Source organism: Crocuta crocuta, unplaced genomic scaffold (genome assembly GCF_008692635.1).
Source record: "Crocuta crocuta isolate KB4526 unplaced genomic scaffold, BGI_CrCroc_1.0 scaffold333, whole genome shotgun sequence".
NCBI classification, from domain to species: Eukaryota; Metazoa; Chordata; class Mammalia; order Carnivora; family Hyaenidae; genus Crocuta; species Crocuta crocuta.
In genome coordinates, this window is record NW_027532856.1 from 2,684,144 (window position 1) to 2,706,182 (window position 22,039).

The window sequence follows — 22,039 nt, forward strand, 5'->3', positions numbered from 1 at the left end:
TGTTGGGAGTTTAGTATTACAGCCCTTTAAGTTTATATACATAGCCTTTCCCCCTGGGTAACCACATGTTATTATTGGGGCTAGAACCAGGTGGGTTTCTGTATCAGATGCTACACTGTAACTACAACTCCACTACACTCTGACCTCAGGCTCTATTCCCGGATCTGGTTTCCCACAGGACAGCTTAGAATTTCCCTTGGCTTAGAAAAGTCTCAAATCCTTAAAATGGCATACTAAATGATTTGGCTCCTTAATATCTCTCCCAGCCTCTATTCACATGCTATTCTCCCCCACTCTCCACATCAGCCTTTCAATTCCTGGAAACTGCTTATCCTCTTTCACACCTTTAGAGCCTTAGCATAGGCCATTCTTTCTGCTGAGAATACTCTTATCCATTCTGTTCACCTATATAAGTCTTAGCCTTCTAGGACACTATTTAAGTGTCAGACTAAATATCACTTCCTCAGGAAGTCTTTCTTTACTCACAAAGGCTAGGTCAGGATCCTGTTGTACATTCTCATAGTTCTTGTGACTTTTTCTTACAGCTTTTATCACAACTATAATTAACTCTTTATTACTTTAATGTCACTGTTCCTTGCTAGACTGTAAATTCCATGAGTCAAAGGGCTATAATCTGTGTAGTGGTTCACTATGTCACCAGCATATTAAGTACTTGGTACTCTTGGCAGATATTTTAAAAAATGGTTGTTTCAGTATTCTGAATAGTCTTAATGATATGAATAATCTTGTAATCTGGCCTTTGGTGAGGGCATTCCACTTTATCAAATGTTTGTATGTTTCAACATCACTGTAGATAAGATTCAAATCTCATCTCTCTGCCTCCTTCATCTATTTTAGGCAAATCTAAGTAAATGGGTATCTTGATGAGAGGTGAAAGGTATTGCTTAATTTTACTTTCTCTAAGCATCTGAACACCCAGATTCAATCCCACGAAAATACTGTAGTACATTCATGTCCTTCACTAAAGACTTTAGTAGTATAGACATAGAACCATGTTCATTTTTATTTAGTACAAATTAGGCTCTTAGTAAAAGCTTATTACATGAATGAATACTTGAATGCTATACTCAAGATCATCAAATACAATTATGGAAGTGATACAAAAGGAATAAATCTACTTATAATTAAGAATAGTTTCTGTTTCTGAACTTAAGTTTGTCTTGATACACTATAGCCCCTTGCATTAGTGCCTTCATTCATCAACTGATGAATATACACACTGCTGTCAAAGGAACAAGAAATAATGAGGAATCAACATCAATCTCCTTAAAAAGAAATGTCAGATTTAAGAATTCATATAATGCCATCATCTAATAATATTTTGACACTTGAAAACACTGGTTGAATGTGGTTTAATGTGCACTCTGTTTTATTAATGCTGTTATCTTTAAAAAATTTTTTTTAGGATTATTTTTGAGAGAGAGGGTGGGAGCAGGGGAGGAGCAGAGAGAGAGGGGGGCAAAGAATGCAAACCAGGCTCTGTGCTGACAGTAGAGAGCCCGATGCAGAGCTGGAACTCACAAACCGTAAGATCATGACCTGAGCTGAAGTCAGACTTAACTGCCTGAGCCACCCAGGTGCCCCAATGCTGTTATCTTCTGGGGGCAGGCAAAGGCTAACAAGCCCTTTTCTGAGGTTTATAAAATGCCAAGGATGCATGGAAGTCTAAATTTATATATGTTTGTTATAAAGTTAATAACTAATTTAGCATACTTGTATTTTTCAATTATGAGTATAACTTTTTCAAAACTGATTAAAATAATATATTCAAATAGTTCAGTACCTTCAGAGCTAAGAGGAGTTTCCTAAACAAAAAAATAATAGTAATTGTATGTCAAAACTAAGATAACTAATCAGATCATCCTTTGAATTTTAAATAGTTTCCAAATAAAGTCAATTTTAATAACTCAACATATTAGTAGAGAAAAATAATACACATATAAAGTTTATCATCTTAAGTTATTCCAATTGCTGCAAGAGCACTTCTGATATTGAATGTTACCATCAAATTTTATAAAACCAATTATAAAAATCTAATATATCTCTTGAACATTTTTAAAGTATAAACATTTTTTTGCCATATGCCATGATTTTATGAATTTTCCACAGGGGAGTAAAGGCACAATATCCATAAAAAAGTATTTCTATATACTACCAAACTATGTTAAGGAATATAAATAAAATTCAATTTTAAAATCTAAATATTGTACCTTATAATGTCTCACAAATTATAAATATGCCACCAATTTGAAATGTAGATGTCTGAATTAGAAAGTTGAAGGCTTCAGTAGTTTTTAGATCACACTAATTGGCCAAAGGATTTGCTTTAGATATTCATTAAATGGCAGCCTTGTTATATTGTGACTTAACTGCATTGAAAGAAAACTTTTCTTTCAGTTATACTTTTCCACTGACATCTACTCATATAAAGGCCTTGGTTCACATTCCTGCCTCTCAAATACTATGGTTTAGTGCACGGAAAGTTTTCTTTTTAACTATTACACGATTAAGTATGTCCTTATAGAATGATCAGAAGCATCTGGGAAAAGTGGAAGTGAAAAAAATCCTCACTGGGAAAGTTAGCTTAATGCTTGCCCTTCAGAGTGGCCCATTATCAACATTTCATAGTGGGTTTCTTTATTTTCAGGTCCCTGAGGTATGTGCAATAAATTATGACTTGAACTAAACAAGTCACACTTGGCTCCAAAATGAAATTTTCCTACCTCTACTTTCTAGTCCCCAAGGTGGGAAGAGGAAATCCTGGTCACAGCCAAAGAAGTCATATTTTTGGCTCTAACATACATTTTCCTGCTTCTCTAAAAGCCAAACTCTGCAATCGAGACTATAAGAGTCTTAAGTTAGTATTTTAAACTGTATTTTCATTTTTACCTCCATAATCTGTGTCTCAAATTTAAGAAAAAAATTTTAGTATCATAAAATTAATGTCATTGCTCTTTTTACCACTCAAATCATTTTTCTAACTCAGACACTTATCTTAACTTTTTAAATATGAATTCAATGAATCAATGGAGAAAATAATGTAGAAATAAATTGTTTCATTTCCAGAAGCTGTAATATTTAAGGTTTTCAATATAAATAGCTTCTGCTTATTTCTATATAAGAGACTGAGTATTAATTTAAAAGTCCTATTAGTATAAACTTCTAAGTTATAGTCTAGTAAATTGAAGCAATATTTTGGTTCTGGAAGAGCCATTTATGTAAATCTTTAGTTCATCATCTCATTTTACTGAAAACAAGAATATGACAAACACCCTAAGATGACTTAGAGAGTTGTGTCTTATATAACCCTCTCACCTTACGTATGAGCAGAACCTGTGACTTGCTTCTTATCTATCTTGTTGGCCTTGTGAAGAAGTAAACTGCCATGTGGTGAGACAGCTTGTGTGAAGGCCCCAGGGCATGGAACTTTGCATAGCCTCTGTGAGATGAGAGTCACCCCTGGCTGGATTAGTCCTAGAACCATAAGTAACTGAATTCTGCTAATGTCCTGGATGAGTTTGGAAGAAGACCCTAAGGCCCAGATAAGAACACAACCCAACCAACATTTTGACTGCATCCTGTGGAAGCCTGAGGAAAGAAGCTGGCTAAACCTTACACAGATGCCTGCCCCACAGAAACTGTGACATTAAGAAATGTGTGTTGTTTTAAGCCACTATGTGATAATTTATAATGCAACAGAAAAATAATATATAAAGAGTGACAATCAGTATTATCAATATAAGACAATCCCTTCATTTATTATGTTCTACTATGTGTTAGTGTAAAATGGTACTGGGGTGGAACATTTTCTTCTAGAACTCCTTTAATGACTGTAACAGCACACCATATTGCTTCATTTAAGTCATATTAATGTCACTAATGTCCTATTATCATCTAATAATGATTACTATCATTACCATGTGTTAATTAAAGTATGTAAAACTGGAGGATTTTTAAAAAAAAATTATTTTGAGAGAAAGAGGCAGAGAGACGGGGAGAGAAAGAATCCCAAACAGGCTCCATGCTATCAGTGCAGAGCCTGAAGTGGGACTCAAACCCATGAACCATGAGATCATGACCTGAGCAAAAACCAAGAGTTGACTCCCAGGCAACCCAGGGTTGTTGTTTTTAATTAACAGTGTCAAGTAAAACAAACAACAAAGCTAAATACTATTTTAATAACTTTTGGTACATAGAAATAGACACCACACAGATATTGTGGGTTTGATTCCAGACCACTGTGATAAAGCAAATACAACAATAAAACAAGTCAAATGAATTGTTTCATTTCCCAGTATATATAAAAGTTATGTTTACACTATACTGTACTCTATTAAGGATGCAAGAGCATTACGTCTTTAAAAAAAAAAACACACATGCCTTAATTGCTAAAAATGCTAATCATCATCTGGGTGAGTGGTAATCTTTCTGCTGGTGGGGCTCCTGCCTCAGTGTTGACAGCTGCTGACTGATCAGGGTAGTGGTTGCTAAAGGCTGGGTGGCTATGGCAAGTTCTTTAAATATGATGACAATGAAGTCTGTCATATTGATTGACTCTTCTTTTCATGAACTCTCTCTATAACACATGTTGCTGTTTAATAGCATTTTACCCAAAGTGGGATTTCTTTCAATTTTCAAAGAAAGAATCCATTCCCTCAAACCCTGCCACTTCTTTATCAACTAAGTTTATGTAATATTCTAAATCTTTTGCTGTCATTTCAACAATCTTCCCAGAATCTTCACTGGGAGATTACATCAAGAAACCAATTTCTTTGCTCATCCATAAGAAGCAATTCCTTTTCCATTAAATTCTTATCATGAGATTGAAGGAATTCAGTAACATCCTCAGGTTCTACTTCTAACTCTAGTTCTCTTGGTATTTCTACCACGTTTCCACTTGAGTCTTTTTAATAATTAAAAAAAAATGTAATGTTTATTTTTGACAGAGAGAGGGAGGGAGGGAAAGAGTGGGGGAGGGCAAAGAGAGAGAGACACACACAGAATCTGAAGCAGGCTCGAGATTCTGAGCTGTCAGCACACAAAGTTTTTTTTTCTGGGCAGTATGTCTCAGGAGTGGGCTTGAAATATTCAGTAAACCATGTTGTAAACAGATGTATTGCCATCTAAGCCATGTTGCTTCAATTATAGGACACAGGCGGCGTAGATTGAGCATAATTCTTTTGGGCTCCAAGATTTTCAGAATGGGAAATGAACACTGGCTTCAGCTTAAAGTCATCAGCTGCATTAGCCACTAAGAAAAGTCAGCCCATCCTCTGAAGCTTTGAAGCCAGGAAATGACTTTCTAGATGTTCCAGTACTAGATGGCTTCTTTTTCCAATGTAAGGCTGTTTCACCTAAATTGAAAATCTGTTGTGTAGTGTAGCCACCTTGATTCATTTCTTTGCTAGATCTTCTGGATATATCAGCACTTGCTGTTTCACCTTGCACTTTAATACTATGAAGATGGTAATAAAGAAGTAATATAATATAAAGAAGTAATAGAGGAACTGGTAAAGAGAACTATGTAGCTAAATATACAAGCCAGTGTTGTTATACTTTTAGTTTGTGATTCTTTTTTCTACATGATTCAAAACGCAAATGTATAAAACAATAATTATAATAATTATAAATTATGTTAATGGGCATATAATGTATAAAAATGCAATCTATGACAGTAATGATATAAAACGGGGAGGACAGAGATTAGGATGTTACTTGTAATCCCCAAGGTAATACCAATAACTAAAAAATGTACACAAAAGAAGGGGACCAAAATAGTACACAATAAAAAAAAAAACAACTAAATACAAAAAGAGTCAATACTGAAGTAATTGAGGAACAAAATGCACATAAAACACACAGAAAACAAATAGATAAATAGTAGAACTAAGACCTACCTGATCAGTAATTACTTGAATATATTAAACTCTCCAACCAAAAGTCAGAATTTGGCTGAAAGAATTTAAAAAACTATATGGTGTCTACAAGTGACTCATTTCAGATATAAGGAAGTTGAACTCTTACTTTATGTCATATGTAACGTAGGCCTCTGTGCTGACAGTATAGAGGCTGCTTGGGATTCTCTTCTCTGCCCTTCCCCTCTCTCAAAATAAATAAACCTTTAAAAAAAATTTATTCAAAATGGGATCATGTATCTAAATTTCAGAGCTCAAACTATGAAACTCTTTGAAGAAAACAGGGACAGATCTGCATGGCCTAGATTTGATAATAGTTTCCTAACTATGACACCAAAAGCATAGGCAAAAACAAAACAATAGTGATTTCATGATCAAACTTTTGTATTTCTTTTATATCCTTATATTGTATTCCTTTTATATTTTGTTTCTATTTGTATATGTATATATGTGTATTTGTATTCTTTTATATTTTGTTTATAAATTAAATTATATTTAATTATTAAATAAATATATTTGACTTCATTTATAATGATAAATGCATAATTTATGAACTTAATTTATAATTTTTCTTTTTATCCCAAATATTTTCAATAACTTGTTTGATTATTTATGAATTTTAAGAAATCACCCATAATGGTGTTCTGATTTATTTCAAGTATTCAGATATTTTAGGTATTGATAACTGTATTCTGGTCCTTTCCAAATGATAAAAGACCTTCCTAATTATTATAAACACTGCATACCTATACTCTTAAAGCTTATAAACATCAGTCTTTAGAGTGGATGCCTTACAAATAATCTTTAGTTATTTAAAAAAAAAAAAAAGCCAAAACTCTTTTGGAGTCTTGATTCTAAGCCCTTTGCCATGTGTGGTAGAAAATAACCATACCCCTCCCATTGCTCCTGACTTTGGGCTTAGTTAGGCACATGACATACTTTGGGCAATAGGTTAGCAGATGTGATATAAATAGGTATTTGAAAAGTGTTTGCACAAGCAAACCTGCCCTTTTCTATCTTGGATCAGATATAAAATATGGTAAACTGTTCTGGCTAGTCTGCTGGTATACAAAGGATGAGATACATGTAGAGCAGAGCTGAACCAGTTGGGCCAAACCTACATTGGTGAAACCATAGCAGGGTGACTGAGCCCAGCTGAAATCAGCAGAGCTGCCCAGCCAAGCTCACTCAGATCATCTACCACCCAGCTACTCCCCCCACCCCCCGCCCATAAATTGATGTGTGACTCATAACAGATGATTGTTGTTTTAAGCCATTAAGTTTCAGAATTGTTTGCTTTGCAGGGAGAACTGATCTAGACATAAGGCAGTAAGAAATACACTTCCCTTACATCTAGTATTGCCAGCAAAGAATTCTCCTCTTTGTCTGTCCCTTGTCCCTGCAGTTTGGACTACTCTTAGGTCTACTCTACCTGCCCCTTTCAGGGGAAATTTCTTTACAATTACCCTCCTCCTCTGCACCCAGATCTCATCGAATCTTGTTGTTTTGCTATTCTATAACTACAGTCATTGTAATTCAGATAAGCAGAACTGTAACAAGCAAGACCATTACTAAGGAATGTCAGAGCAGGTTACCAGCTATCTTTTTTGTATGACAGAGTGAGACGTTGCCTGAGAAAAAATAATGCTGAGGAAAGAGCGCATTAAGAACTCAATACTGGTGCAATAACAATGCCCATAATCATAGTTGTTGGGAGTGAGAGTACAGAAAATAGAAGGTAAATGTAATTTTTTTCACAAGTAACATTTTCTTTAAATGTAATTTTTTCCAAAGAATGACATAATAAACATCTTTATTCTTACTTTATTTTCTTAAAACTTGTTTTCTAGTAAAACAAACAAATATTTCCTAAAGTCCCTTTTGATAGCTACCTGCAATATCATTCCTTTCTCTTCTCAGATATAATCACTATTATGAGTTTGATGTGAATTAATCCTCTCAGGACTTGCTATTTTTGTGAGCATAATATTTTGTGCAACTTCGTATCAGCCAAAAAGTTATCTTCTTTTGTGGTCCTCAAGTACTCATACATAGGTCCAAGAAAGAGAGGAGATAAAAGCAAAAATTTAAAGAGCTAGTTTTAGGGAAAAAATATATTTACGACATTGGGATAATGTGTGATACAAAGAGGGGAAAGGGACTCTCTCCACTTTAACAAAGCGGCATTAGTGTAACGCCATACAGGGCCAAGGTAAAATGATAAGACATCAAAGAGAGACAGTAATACTGCCAAAAGCGTACCATCAGCAGCATTCAGCTGAAGTGGAATGTGGCAATGAAAGCTGTTGATAGTGAACACAAAAGTTTGCTTGAGTGGATGTCAACTATTTCATCAGTACTGTGGTCAGAGGCAGCATCAACCATTTTAGAATAGGAGCTCTGGGTATGATCATTAGCACTCTCAGTAAGAGTCATGGTACTCGAAGAAAGGTAGTGAAAGCCACCAAGTCAGTGAAGGCTGAAATTCTCTAGAAATTTTCAAGAGATCCATCTGAGCCGAAGTTGGATGCTTAACCAACTGAGCCATCAGATGCCCCATGGGACAAGTTGGTATATTTTAAATATGGACTGTGGATTGGAAAATAGCATTTTGTTTGTATTAAAATATTTTCTTGATAATTGTACTATGGTTATTTAAGAGAATGTCCTTGTTCTTAGGAAGTATAACTGAAATGTTTAGGGGTAAAGGAACATGATGGCTGCAGTTTACTCTCAAATAGTTGAGACAATAATAAAGCAAATGGGGCAAACCATAACAATTAGTAAAGCTGGTTAAAGGGTATTCAGAAATCTTCTGAAATAGTCTTGCAACCTTTTTAAAGTTTAAAATTATAAGTTGTTTTAAAAAAAGAGAGAGAGAGATCCAGAGGTTAGGGAAGAGTAGGAGCTAACCTGAGAAATTCTGTTTATTACCGTTAATATTACATAATTCACAATGTCTACTGAAGTATTAACAATAAATATAACTGCCGGGGGAAAGAGTTCTTGCTTTGGTATGAGATCCTAGCAGGCTGTACCCTAGGAATAGGGATATAAATTATACTCAGTCAGCTCAAAGGCCAGAAAACCTGAAGTCTGGGTCTCAGATGGCTAAAACCCTCAAATTCTAGTAGGAGTAAGAGAAAATCCTTCCTGATAGAAAATAACATCACCTTAGGCTTCAAATTATTGCTACAAATAAATTTTCAAATATAATGGTTAGCAATCAGTGATAATGAAGCAAAACTCCTATTTCTGGCCATGACAGAATAACTGGTTTGGGAATATCCCTCCTTCCACTGTAAGTAAATGTAAAACTGGACAAAACAGATAAAGCAACTGCTTTCAGGGAGTAGATATGAGGTAGTCTAAGAATATAATCTCTGAGATAAGGGAAACCATAAGGTGAATGCCATGATTCTCAGCCCTCTTCCTGGGTAAAATTTCCCGACAAAAGCACAGAGCACTGACGTGCAAGCAGAGTATGGTGGTCCTACTGAACCGAGATTCAAGAGATCAGATTTTGGAGCAGCTAAAAATCACTGAAATAGCAGGGCTGGGCATGGTTTTGAGAGAAGGGAGACAGACAGAGAAAGACCCTTAGAATTTCCTGAGGAACCTTTGTAAGTCTGTCGCTAAGAGCTTGGTAAAACACAAATTGCTAGGCTCCACCTATAGTTTCTGATTCAGCTGTGTATATCTATCAAGTTCCCAGGTGATACTGATACTCCTGATCCAAGACCACACTTTGAAAATCACTCTTATTGAGCAAAAGACAATATGAATTAAAAATAAAATACATCCGTATCTATCAAACCTTTCTCACTCATTCTGAGTCACCAAAGCATTAAAATATCTGAGGATATAAGAACATATAATTACCTTTATGTAAAGACTAACAACTTCTGCATCTAAAACTAATATTACACTGTATGTTAATGAATTGGAATTTAAGTGAAAACTACCAAAAAAAGGTCAACAACTTCTGTGGTAAATTAAACTTAAGGCTTTGATGGCCTACCTGTAGATCTTTCACATTCGGAAAAGGAATCCCGATTGTTACCACAGCACGGGCATTGTCATCTGAGAAATCCAGACCCTCACTCACTTTACCACGACAAACTGCTATCAAGAGGGCTCCATCTTAAGCAATAAGAAAATAAATATTTGAAAAGTACACCTAAAATTCCTCAAAACTGCTTATTCTTGTCATTTGAAAAGATCTAAGTAAACATAGCAATTAAAAAAATCAAAATAAAAACTATGATGAGATAAAGTTTTAAAAGGGCATTTCTACGTAATATGGTACCAAACAAATTTACAAACTGTGTATCTCCCAGATAATTTACACAGAAAAACCACATCAGAGTAGAATTAACTTGCGGATGTACTGAGAAATTTTATGCACCAACTGTTTTACCTTTAAAAGAGTAAAACTGCAATCATTACTTTTACCACCAGACTGTAAAGTCCTCGGAATGATTTAAACAACTCTAGTCTGTACTATATATTATATTGAATCAATATTATATTGGAAAGCATTTAAAACATACACAGAACACTCCTTGTATAATCTCATCATACTGACAATATTGACAATTACGTTACAGTATCTTTAAGATAGTGGGTTCATAAATTATTACTACTAGCCCTTACTGTCAAACTTTCTATGGATATTCTCTAAACCTGAAATTGAGACTTCAGCTGTGCTTTGAAAACTCAAATTTGCCTTATGTGATAGAATGTAAGCATAAAGTATATTATTTGTATCAAAATGTAGGGCTCATTTTGCTACTAAGGTAGATATTTATGCATACTCCATCCATCCTCTTTCACAAAACATTTTAGGTAGTGTGGGGAAGACTATACTAAATGTCTTCCTAACCCGAATTTATGCTGTTTCTTAAAGTTCAACTGGCATCTCCAATTAAAATATTCATAGGAGAACAACTCCAAATAAAAGAATTTCTTCAATTTATTTTCTTTTCACCCAGATTATAAAATATAACTTTTCTCTTAAGTGCAATTCATTTAAAAGGTAACATAAATAAAATTCTGACAGCATCAACTTCTTACTTTATGATAAAAAATATTTTTTCATTGACCATCAAATAATTTCCAAATACCTTTCTCTCCTTTGTACTTGATTGCATCATAGTATATCTGTAGTAATTCATCAAAATCAATTTTTTCTACTGCTGGTGGTTCTACAATGACTGTCTTCACCAACTCTAGACTATGCCATAAACCAGTGGAGAGCCAACGTTCTTTGAACTTTTCTAATAACTGGAAAGGAAAAAGAAAAAAAAAATAAACTTTTTGTGTGTCCATCTAAACAAACTTACCTTGGTCTATTGAAAGAAAATGTGACTACAATGTGACTGTGGCAAGTGAATTACTAACCTGTGTTTTACTTTTCTCATCTATAAAATGAGAAAAACAATAATATGCCATAAAGTTGTTATTGGGTTAAATTCATGAACTGATTTAGAAAGGTTTGAATGATGCCTTGAACACTGTACGAACTCCGTAATAGTAAACTGCTACTGCTGCTGTTACCATTTCTATTACTACTAACATTATTTCTGCTGCTGCTGCTATTTCTATGATTGCTATCTTGGGGTTTCAAAAACAGGAAAATGACTTCTGGCAAAGTTGATAAATTTTAAGTTATCTCTTTAAAATTATTTTTGAATGTTCATTTTTGAGAGAGAGCAAGAGAGCGAGCACAAGTTGGGGAAGGGCAGAGAGAGGGAGACAGAATCTAAAGCAGGCTCCAGGCTCTGAGCTGTCAGTACAAAGCCTTATGTGGGACTCGAGCTCACGAACTGTGAGATGATCACCTGAGCAGAAGTCAGATGCTTAACTGACTGAGCCACCAAGGCGCCCCTTAACTTACCTCTTTAAGCCTAAAGTGAAATTCCTTAATTTCCTCAACTAAAGATTCTTAAAGATCATTTTACCTAGTCCATAGGCAGCTAAGCTGTTTAAAACTGTATTCATCATTAATAAACTGAATTAAGTAAAAATATAAATAGAGACTCAGGTAGCTAACAAGTAGAAAATATGCAAGCACAAAAGAACATTTATTAAAAAAATAATTATGTGCAAGACTACAAAAGAACTTTCAACAAATTTCAGAGAGCCTTTATCAGATTACCACATATTCTGGGGCGCCTGGGTGGCTCAGTTTGTTTAGTATCTGACTCTTAATTTCAGCTCAGGTTGTGATCTCAGAGTTTGTGAGATGAAGCCCCAACTCAGGCTCTGCACTGATAGCGTGGGGCCTGCTTAGGATTCTCTCTCTCTCTGCCCTTCCCCATTCATGTGCTCATGCACAAGCATGCACACTGTCTCTCAAAATAAATAAATAAAGATTTTAAAAAACATTAACCCCATATTCTAACAACAATATAACTTTAGACTAATAGACAATACAAAATTAGTAGGGTAAAAAAACCCCAACAAACTCAACACTAAGGACTATATTCTTAACACATGGGTTATATGTCAATTATATCTCAATAAAACTAGAAAAAAACATGGTTAAAAAAGAAAAACACAATAAAATTAATGATATCTTTAGGTATGAATAAGAAAAGGACCCACAAGGGGCGCCTGAGTGGCTCAGTCGGTTAAGCTCAGGTCACGATCTCACAGTCTGTGGGTTCGAGCCCCACATCGGGCTCTGTGCTGCAGGCTCGGAGCCTGAAGCCTGTTTCAAATTCTGTCTCCCTCTCTCTCTGCCCCTCCCCGACTTGCTCTCTGCCTCTGTCTCTCAAAAATAATAAATAAACATTTAAAAAAAAAAAAGGACCCACAATTCAAAAGATGGGTTTCAATAAAGATAATACTGAGAAATATACTTGTAGCTTAAGATGTACTTATTTTAACAACCTGAAACTCAATGAAGCACCCTTTTAAAGAAACTAGAAAATTGGGGCCCCTTGGGTGGCTCAGTCAGTTGAGCCTCTGACTCTGGCTCAACTCTTAATCTTGAAGTTTGTGAGTTCAATCCCTACTTGGGCTCTCTGCTGTCAGTACAGAGCTCTCTTTGGATCCTCTGTCCCCCTCTCTTTATGCCCCTCACAGCTTGCATTCTCTCTCTCTCAAAAATAAACATTAAAAAAAGAAATAGAAAAATAGAAAAAGAAAAACAACCAATAAATGCAAAGAAAGTAGAAGTTAAAAATAACCATAAGAGCTGAAACAAAAAGCCAAAAGCCAATATTAGGTTTATTATCAATTAAATTGACCTGTTTTACCCACTTGTTCTATGCAAAAAGTTCTATGCAACGTGGACCAGTTATTATAGGCAACAGGACATTACCCCAAATTCTCTAGAGAACAGAAACTAATTTTTATAAGATGACTTATTTCCTCAGAACGTCACCCTTACCTGTTTTCAGAAGTAAACTTAATAAGATCATAAGACAAAACTGTTATCACTGCTATAGTGTAAATGTTTCAGTCCCCACAAAATTCATATGTTGAACTCTTTATCTTCAAATATGATGGTATTGTGAAGTGGGCACTTTGTGGGGTGATTAAGTCATGAGGGTAGAGCTTTCATGAATGACATGAGTGTTCTTAAAAAAGGGACCCCACAGAACTCACTGCTCTTTCCATCATTTGAGACACATCCAGAAGGCCCTGGCTACCAACCAGGAAGAGGGCTGTCCTCCAACCTGATTTTGGACTTATAGCCTCCAGAGATGTGAGAAATAAATTTTTGTTGTTTTTAAACTACCAAGTCTGCAGTATTTTGTTGTAACAACTGGAACTAAGAAAATCACTAATTGGTAAAATACCTCATTGTGTATTATATAATGATCAGGGTACCCTGATTAATAAAAAAAAGAAAAGTTCTCTATTAAAACCATGTGATTTAGGTTAAAAAAAAAAAAAAAGCAGGGCTATCATTAATCTAAAAGTCTTTTATGAGTGCCTCAAGGATTGGCTATTAAAATCTGCTTTTTGTATATACACTGTTTCTGAATCAGTCTCTCATCAGTGTTAGGAACTATTAAACCTTGTGATAGTATTCAGAGCTACAGTGTCTATGGGAGAGTCAAACTAAGTCCTCAACTGAAAAGAGTATTATAAAGTTGATAATGTTCAGAATAATATATTAATTTCTTTACATTTTCTATTGGATAACCAGTTTAAAAGAGGACATAAATATCTCAAGAATGTAAAACTGGATAAAATGTGTTGTGAATTTGTGTAATTATTGATACTTAATGGAATTTAATCCAACAATATAATGTTTTCTGTCATCTGAAAACACAGCTAGCATTTCATCTCTGATTCCTTGATCTTGAGATAATAACTGCCAATACATTATGTTTTTAACATTCAAGATCTGAGGAATACCTCTTACTTTACTTGAGGCAGATCACCAAGTTGGTAATTCCAAAATATATTCCATAAAATCTATTTAAGAAGGCAATTTGAAAAATAACAAAGAAATTAGTTCAATGTACAACATTTACCTCCAAAGAAATTCCCATTATATAGAAAAGAGCTTAGAACATCAAAGAGTCACATACAATTTAGAAAACATCTAACAAAAGTTTAAAAAATTTCAAAGCAGATACAATATAAGCAAAATTTCAAAATTTGTTATAATGAATGAAGAAAAAACTACTGATTTTTTGGATTCTAAAAATTTCAAAAATTAATGGACAATGAAGATGGACACAGATTTGTAAATAAATCATGAATATTATAATTAAAAAGTATAATATGCACTATCAATCATTTCAGGACACTTCTGTGGCAAATACAAAACAGTCTATGTTAATCAGTCTTTAAAAAATTATTTGCAAAATATGTCTGTTAAAGTTTGTTGATATATCTGAAGGAATTTTTTTGTTCTAAAGCCCTTCAATTCTAATAAATTTTAAAAACTGAATTGTCAGTATATAATATTTACATATAAGATTATAATTTCAGAGAATAGGAGAAAACAAAAATGGAAAAGGTGGGACACATAAGAAAGGCTATTTTTTTCTAGGTTTGCATTAGAGTTGAAAAGCTTTACTGGAAATGCAAATTTTATAACTAGAATTAGAATTAGAAATTGCCTAGGGCTGCCGAAAGGAAAAAGTTTGCGGAGAAATGGAGAGTGATTACTAATGGGCATGGAGTAACGAAAATGTTCAAATACAGTGGTGGATTACTTGCAGAACTTTGTGAATCAGATGAAAACCACTGAATTTACACTTTAAATGGAGTGAGCTGTCTGGAAATTATATCACAATAAAGATGTTATACTGAAAAATTGATAAATGGACACAGAACTTTCAAACCACTATGGTGAAAAAGGACAAAAGCCTGTGTCAATTGATTAAGGCAAACAAAAGGGGAAAATAGGTAAAAGAAGGCACAAAATAAGATGGTAGAAAATAAGTCCAAATGTGCCCAGAATCCAAGCAAACACAAATGAATTTAACTTATTTATTAAAACTGAGATACTCAGATGGTTTGGAAAAAAGAGAGACAGAGAGGCTTGAAAGGGAAGAAGTGGGGAGAGAAAAAGAAAAAAATCATCCATACGTTGTTTATCAATAGAAACATTTAAAATTAAACCACATAGAAATCTTTTTTTTTTTTTTAATGTTTATTTATTTTTGAGAGAGAGACACAGTGTGAATGGAGGAGGGACAGAGAGAGGAAGACAAAGAATCCAAAGCAGGCTCCAGGCTCTGAGTTATAAGCACAGAGCCTGATGCAGGGCTCAAACCCACGAGATGTGAGATCATGACCTGAGCCGAAGTTGGCTCCTCAACCAACTGAGCCACCCAGGCGCCCCTAAACCACATAGAAATCTTGAAAATGAAGATCAGGAAGAAGAAATGCAATGTAAGTCTCAAAAGAAATCAGGTAAATTACCATCATAAAAACGGACTTCAATGCAAAATGTTTTCTAATAAATAGATACACATTCCACATACTTAAAAAGTGCATCCACTAAAAGATGTAACAGTCATGATTCTTTTTTTTTTAAGTTTACTTATTTATTTTGAGAGAGACAGAGAGAGCGTGAGCAGGGGAGGGGCAGAAAGAGAAGGAAACAGAGAGAATCCCAAGTAGGCTCTGCGCTACCAACACAGAGCCTGACTCAGGGCTCTAATCCACAAAACCATGAGATCATGATCTGAGCTGAAACTGTGTGTCAGATGCCTAATCAATTGAGCCACCCAGGTGCCGCAGTCATGAATCTTTATGCACTTAAAACATAGTTTCAAAATACAGAAAAGAAGAGCTAATAAGAAATACAAGGATAAACTGATCAACTGCCTAAATACTATAGAGGATTTCAACATACCTCCCTTATAAAGCTATCTATAGATGAGTTAGACAAAATTAGTAGGGATACAGAAGATTGAAATTTATAAGAATCATCAACCTTGCTCTAATATATGTAAAGAACTAAATGGAAAGTAATGATTCTTTTCAAACATGGAACAATACATGTAAAGCTACAAAGAACACAGCAACAAATTTTTAAAATCTGGAATCATACAGATTCACTGGAAATGAATACTAACAGAAAGGTCTTCTATACCAAAACAAAATAAAATTTATTGACATAAAATAAGAAAAAAATTTCCATACAATTTCTAGGTTCAAGAGGGAAGCAAAATGGAAAAAAATATTAAAACATTTTAGCTATCCCAAGTCTTTTCCATATAAATTTTAAAATCAGCTTCTCAATTTCTACAAAAATGTCAATAGCAGCATTATTTAAAAAGCAAAACATAAAAACAAAAAGACTAGGAATAACCAAAAATACTGATTAAAGGTAATAAATTATTTCATATTCATCCAATGGATTATAATAAGCAATAAAAATAACTTCTACCGTGGATTAGTGAAAAAAGGCAAATGGCAGAAAATTATATACAATACCAATCCATTTTTTAAAGCTCAATAAAAAGCAAAATTAAGTAACATTGTTTAGGAATACATATGTATTGTGGAATATTTATGAATGTGGTAAAACCATTTTTAAAAAATGAATGATAATCACAAACTTCAGGACAATTATTAACTCTATGGGGGTACGCAATGGGATGGGATTGAGAAGGGGCATCCACATAGCTTCCAATGTAATATTTAGTTCTTAGGTCAAGTTTTGATATTTTCATTTTATTAATATACTTTGTAACTCATCTATATTACATGTATTCATGTAAATATGAAATATATAACATCTGTGAAAATCAAGTAAGATATTTTTCTTTTACATGTTGTTAGTAATACCAGGGAGTGGGGATGGAGGATAAAAATAAGGAAGTAAGCAATAAACATATTTAGCTTCCACAATGTGGCAGAAACATAAAAAAAAATCTAAGTATAAAGAGGCAACCTCATAGAAAAGGCACCTACCTTCATGGCAGTTACATTTCAGTGACAGAATATCATATTCCTGAAGATGCAGAATATGGCCTGAAACTACAAAATTTGTATCTAGAGGTTGCTCCTTTATATGCTATATTCATATGTCCAACACCCTAGTCAAATTCACCAGTTAGACCTCAACAGCACCTGAAGTGTCTCATACAAGACCAAATTTATAACATTCTAATACTGGTTATTTCAATAAAGGTTATCACCATTCACTGAGTTGCCTTTGTTAGAACACCACTCAGTGATTCCATCCTTCCCTATCGTCCTCTCCTCTCCTCTCCTCCTTCCCTCTCCTCCCTTTCCTTTTCCTCCTCCCCTCTCTTTGTCATTGCCTGTATACAATCTATTACAAACCCTCTGAAGTTGTCTTCTTATCTCTCTATATCTAAAACCATCACCCCAGTCCAAGCTATTCAAATCTCTGGAAAAACTACTCCAATAATCTCCTAACTGGATTTCCTATCTCTTATCTATCACTCTTAGGTTGTGATAGATAAGAAATGTCAGCCAGAGAATATTTTCAAAACACAAATTTTATCACGTCATCCACTCACACCTCCACGTTGAAAATTATCAGTAAAGTATGTATTAACAAACTCTCCCTGTCCTCATGGAAACATCGATTCAACAACAATACCTGACCAGTTACTTTTGTGAGAAATCTGTAAAACAGTTAAGAGACTCTTGCTCCTTGATGACTGTGAAACCACCTGCAAACATGAGGGTAGAAAACTTTGTGGCCATGACTTGCCTTAGCCCCTCACCCCAGCTCAGCATGGTGTGAGTCAGGAAAAACTTCTAACACCTGGCTTTTCCCTAATGAGGGAAAGAAAAACTGAAACATACATCCAACATACAGACTATTCGGGGGCTACCCAGGGGACTGGTTTCTGTCTTGCCTAAATCTAAGCACTGACAGGAAATGGTGCTGGGTTGGGGCCACTGAGCACAAAGGCTAAAGTTTAGGCTAGCATGTACTCACTCACCATAGTCTCTCCCTACTGGCTCAAGTCTTAATTAAGGGGAGAAAACCTCCTTCTCCCAGTTTCTCCAGGGGAAGGAAATGGTTCAATGTTCCATTTTTTCAGGAAGCTACCTGATGGACTAGTGGTTTCTGTGTCACATGTCTCAGAGCACTGACAAGACCCAGCATACTCTAGATGACAGGGGACCACAGAGAACAAAAGAGAGCTAGGAAGCTTGATGCCACTCCAGAAGACTAGCAGTATAGCACACAGACCAATACAGCTTGGTGGTCTCTACTCTGGAGGGGGAGAAGAGTGGACTATGTATACCTTCCAATTTGGGGCAGGAAGGCATGCTGCCTGAGAGGCTGGTTTCTGACTTGCCTGACTCAGAGAGCTGATGGGACCTGACATACTCTAAAGGCCTGGGGCTGCTGAAAACAAGAGACCTGGGTGGCTTACAGCACTTCACAGAACCTCTAGTATCACAGACAAAAACCAGAGGGAAGAAGAAATTATGAGTTCTCGGGGAAAAATGGGAAAAATCCCTCTAATTAGGGATCTATACATAGGAAACATCCATAGGAAAGGTTTGGGAAGTCCCCAGAGTCTATAGCTACAAAGCCAGTCCATAAAAGATTTCTTTTTTCAAATGGGTATATATAAAAGAACAAAATAAATCCCAGGAATCAACCATAAAGAAATGGAAATTATAAATTACCTGGCAAAGAATTCAAAATAACCATTTTAAAGATGCTAAATAAGCTCAGGAAAATGATATATAAACAAAATGAGAATTTTAAGAACCAAACAGAAATTTTGGAGCTGAAGAATACAGTAACTGAAAAATTCACTAAAGAGATTCAATAGCAGACTTGATCAATCAAAATAAAGAATCAGTGAACCTGAAGACACGTCATTTAAAATTATGCAGCTGGAGAAGTAAAAAGGAATGAAAAAGAGTGAATAAAGCCGAGGGTATCTATAGGACACCATTAAGCAAACAAATCCTCTCTCAAAAATAAATAAACACTAAAATGAAATTTAAAAAAGAAAGTCAGACTGGGGCGCCTGGGTGGCTTAGTCGGTTAAGCGTCCGACTTAGGTCATGATCTCGCGGTTCGTGGGTTCGAGCCCCACGTCGGGCTCTGTGCTGACTGCCAGCTCAGAGCCTGGAGCCTGTTTTAGTCTGTGATTCCCTCTCTCTCTGACCCTCCCCCTGCTCACGCTGTCTCTCTCTCTCTCCAATAAATAAAACATTAAAAAAATAAATAAATAAAAAAGAAAGTCAGAGACAGAGAATTTGGAAAACAGCAAAAGCAAAACACAAACTCCCGTAAAACTATGAGTGGATTTCTCAGCAGAAATCTTGTAGGCTAGAAGGGAGTAGAATTATATATATGAAATGCTGAAAGAAAAAAAAAAAAACTACCAACAAAGGACAAAATACCCAGTAAAACATGAAGGTGAGATAAAGACTTCCCCAGAATAACAAAAACTGAGGGAGTCTGTTTCATGATCCCTAGACTTGCCTTATAAGACATGTTAGAGAGAGGCCTTCAAGTTGAAATAAAGATGCTAGATAGTGGGCCACCTGGGTGGGTCAGTCAGTTAAGCATCTGACCCGGCTCAGGTCATAATCTCGTGGTTTGTGGGTTCGAGCCCCGCAATGGGCTCTGTGCTGACAGAGCCTGAAGCCTGCTTCAGATTCTGTGTTTCCCTTTCTCTCTACCCCTCCCCTGCTTTCTCTCTCTCTCTCTCTGCCCTTTTCCCACTCATGCTGTCTCTGTCTCTCAAAAATACACTTAAAAAAAAGAATAAACATAATCAAAGGGTGAAAGACTTATATACTGAAAACTATAAAACACTGATGAAAGAAATTACAGAAACATAAATAAATAAATGAAAAAACATACCATGTTCATGGACTGGAAGACTTAATTTTGTTAACATGACAACACTACCCTCTCCAAAGTGATTTAGATTCAGTGCAATTCCTACCAAAATCCCAACTTACTCCCCCAGAAATACAAAAATCTTAAAATTCACATGGAATCTTAAAAAAAAAAGAGAAAAACATTGGAGAACTCACATTTCCTAATTTCAAAAACTTAATACAAAGCAAGAGTAATCAAACAGTGGGACACTGGCCTAAGGACAGATATATAGACCAATGGAATAGAACAGAGAGCCTAGAAATAAGCCACACATACATGGTCAATTGATTTTCCCATCAGGATACTAAGACCATTCAATGGAAAGAATCTTTTAACAAATGAAAAAAAAAATGGATTTAAAAATGAATTCTTAGATATGACACCAAAAGCACAGTGAACAAAAGAAAAATATATTCAACTTCATCTAGATTTAAGAACTTTTGTGCATCAAAGGATACTATCAAGAAAATGAAATGGTTATCCCCAGGAGAAAATATTTACAATTCGTTTATCTGATAAGAGATGAATATCCAGAAAATATAAAGAAATCTTATAACTCAAAAACAATCCAATTCAAAATTGGGCAAAGAACCTGAATAAACATTTCTCCAAAGAAGATACACATAGAATGAATAAGCACATGAAAAGAGGCACAACTTCACTAATAATTAGGGAAATGCAAATCAGAACTACAATGAAACACCACCTCATAACCATTAGGATGGCTACTATAAAACAAACCAATGAACAAACAAAACCAGAAAATAGGTACTGGCAAGGATGTAGAGAAACTAGTATCTTTGTACACTGCTGGTGGGAATGTCTTAAAGTGGTATAGCCACAGTGTAAGTTTGGCAGTTCCTTGAAAAGTTTATAAACATAAAATGACCATATGATTCAGCAAATTCCACTCCTGGGATAGATCACCAAAAGAAGTGAAGACAAAAACTCAAACAGACAGTTGTATGTCAATGTTCACAGCAGCATTATTCACAAAAGCCATAAGCGGGAAACAACCCAAACATCCATCAACAAGATGAATGGAGAAACAAAGCAGCATATCCACACAATGGAATTATATTCAGCCATAAAAAGGAATGAAATTGTGATACATGCTACAATGTAGATAAACCTTGGAAACATTATGGTTAGTGAAATAAGGCAGACATAAAAGGACAAATATTTTATGATTCCATTAAAAAATTCTTTTTAATGTTTATTTATTTTTAGAGAGAGAGAGACAGAGCATGAATGGGGGAAGAGCAGAGAGAGAGACACAGCATCTGAAGCAGGCTCCAGGCTCTGAGCTGTCAGCACAGAGCCCAACACAGGGCTCAAACCCACAAACCAAGAGATAGTGATCTGAGTGGAAGTGGGACATTTAACCAACTGAGCCACCCAGGTGCCCCTTATGATTCCATTTTTATGAGGTACCCAGAATAGACAAATTCATAAAGAAAGTAAGTAGAATAGGAGTTGCCAGGGCCTGGGGAGAAGAGAAAATGAAGAGTTATTGTTTAACAGATACAGAGTTTCTAGATTTGTGACCGTGAAAATGTTTTGGTAACAGATAGCAGCGATGTTGTGCTATATTATAAATGTACTTAATGACACAGAATTGTATATTTTAAAAACGGTTAAACAGCAAGGGCACCTGGGTGGCTCAATCGGTTAAGCATCTGACTCTTGATTTCAGCTCAGGTCACGGTATCATGGCTCCTGAGTTTGAGCCCTGGTTGGGATTCTATCTCTCCCCCTCTCTCTGCTCCTACCCCACTTACGC

The 22,039-nt window shown here is 35.2% G+C and overlaps 1 protein-coding gene across 1 annotated transcript in view; it reads right to left on the reverse strand.

Annotated features, from left to right (window-relative positions):
- Nucleotides 1-22,039, reverse strand: part of BRIP1 (BRCA1 interacting DNA helicase 1) — a 171,696-nt gene that overhangs the window by 48,775 nt on the left and 100,882 nt on the right. Inside the window, 2 exon segments of the mRNA XM_077745525.1 lie at nt 9,958-10,079; nt 11,063-11,222. Coding sequence (XP_077601651.1) covers nt 9,958-10,079; nt 11,063-11,222 — 282 coding nt within the window.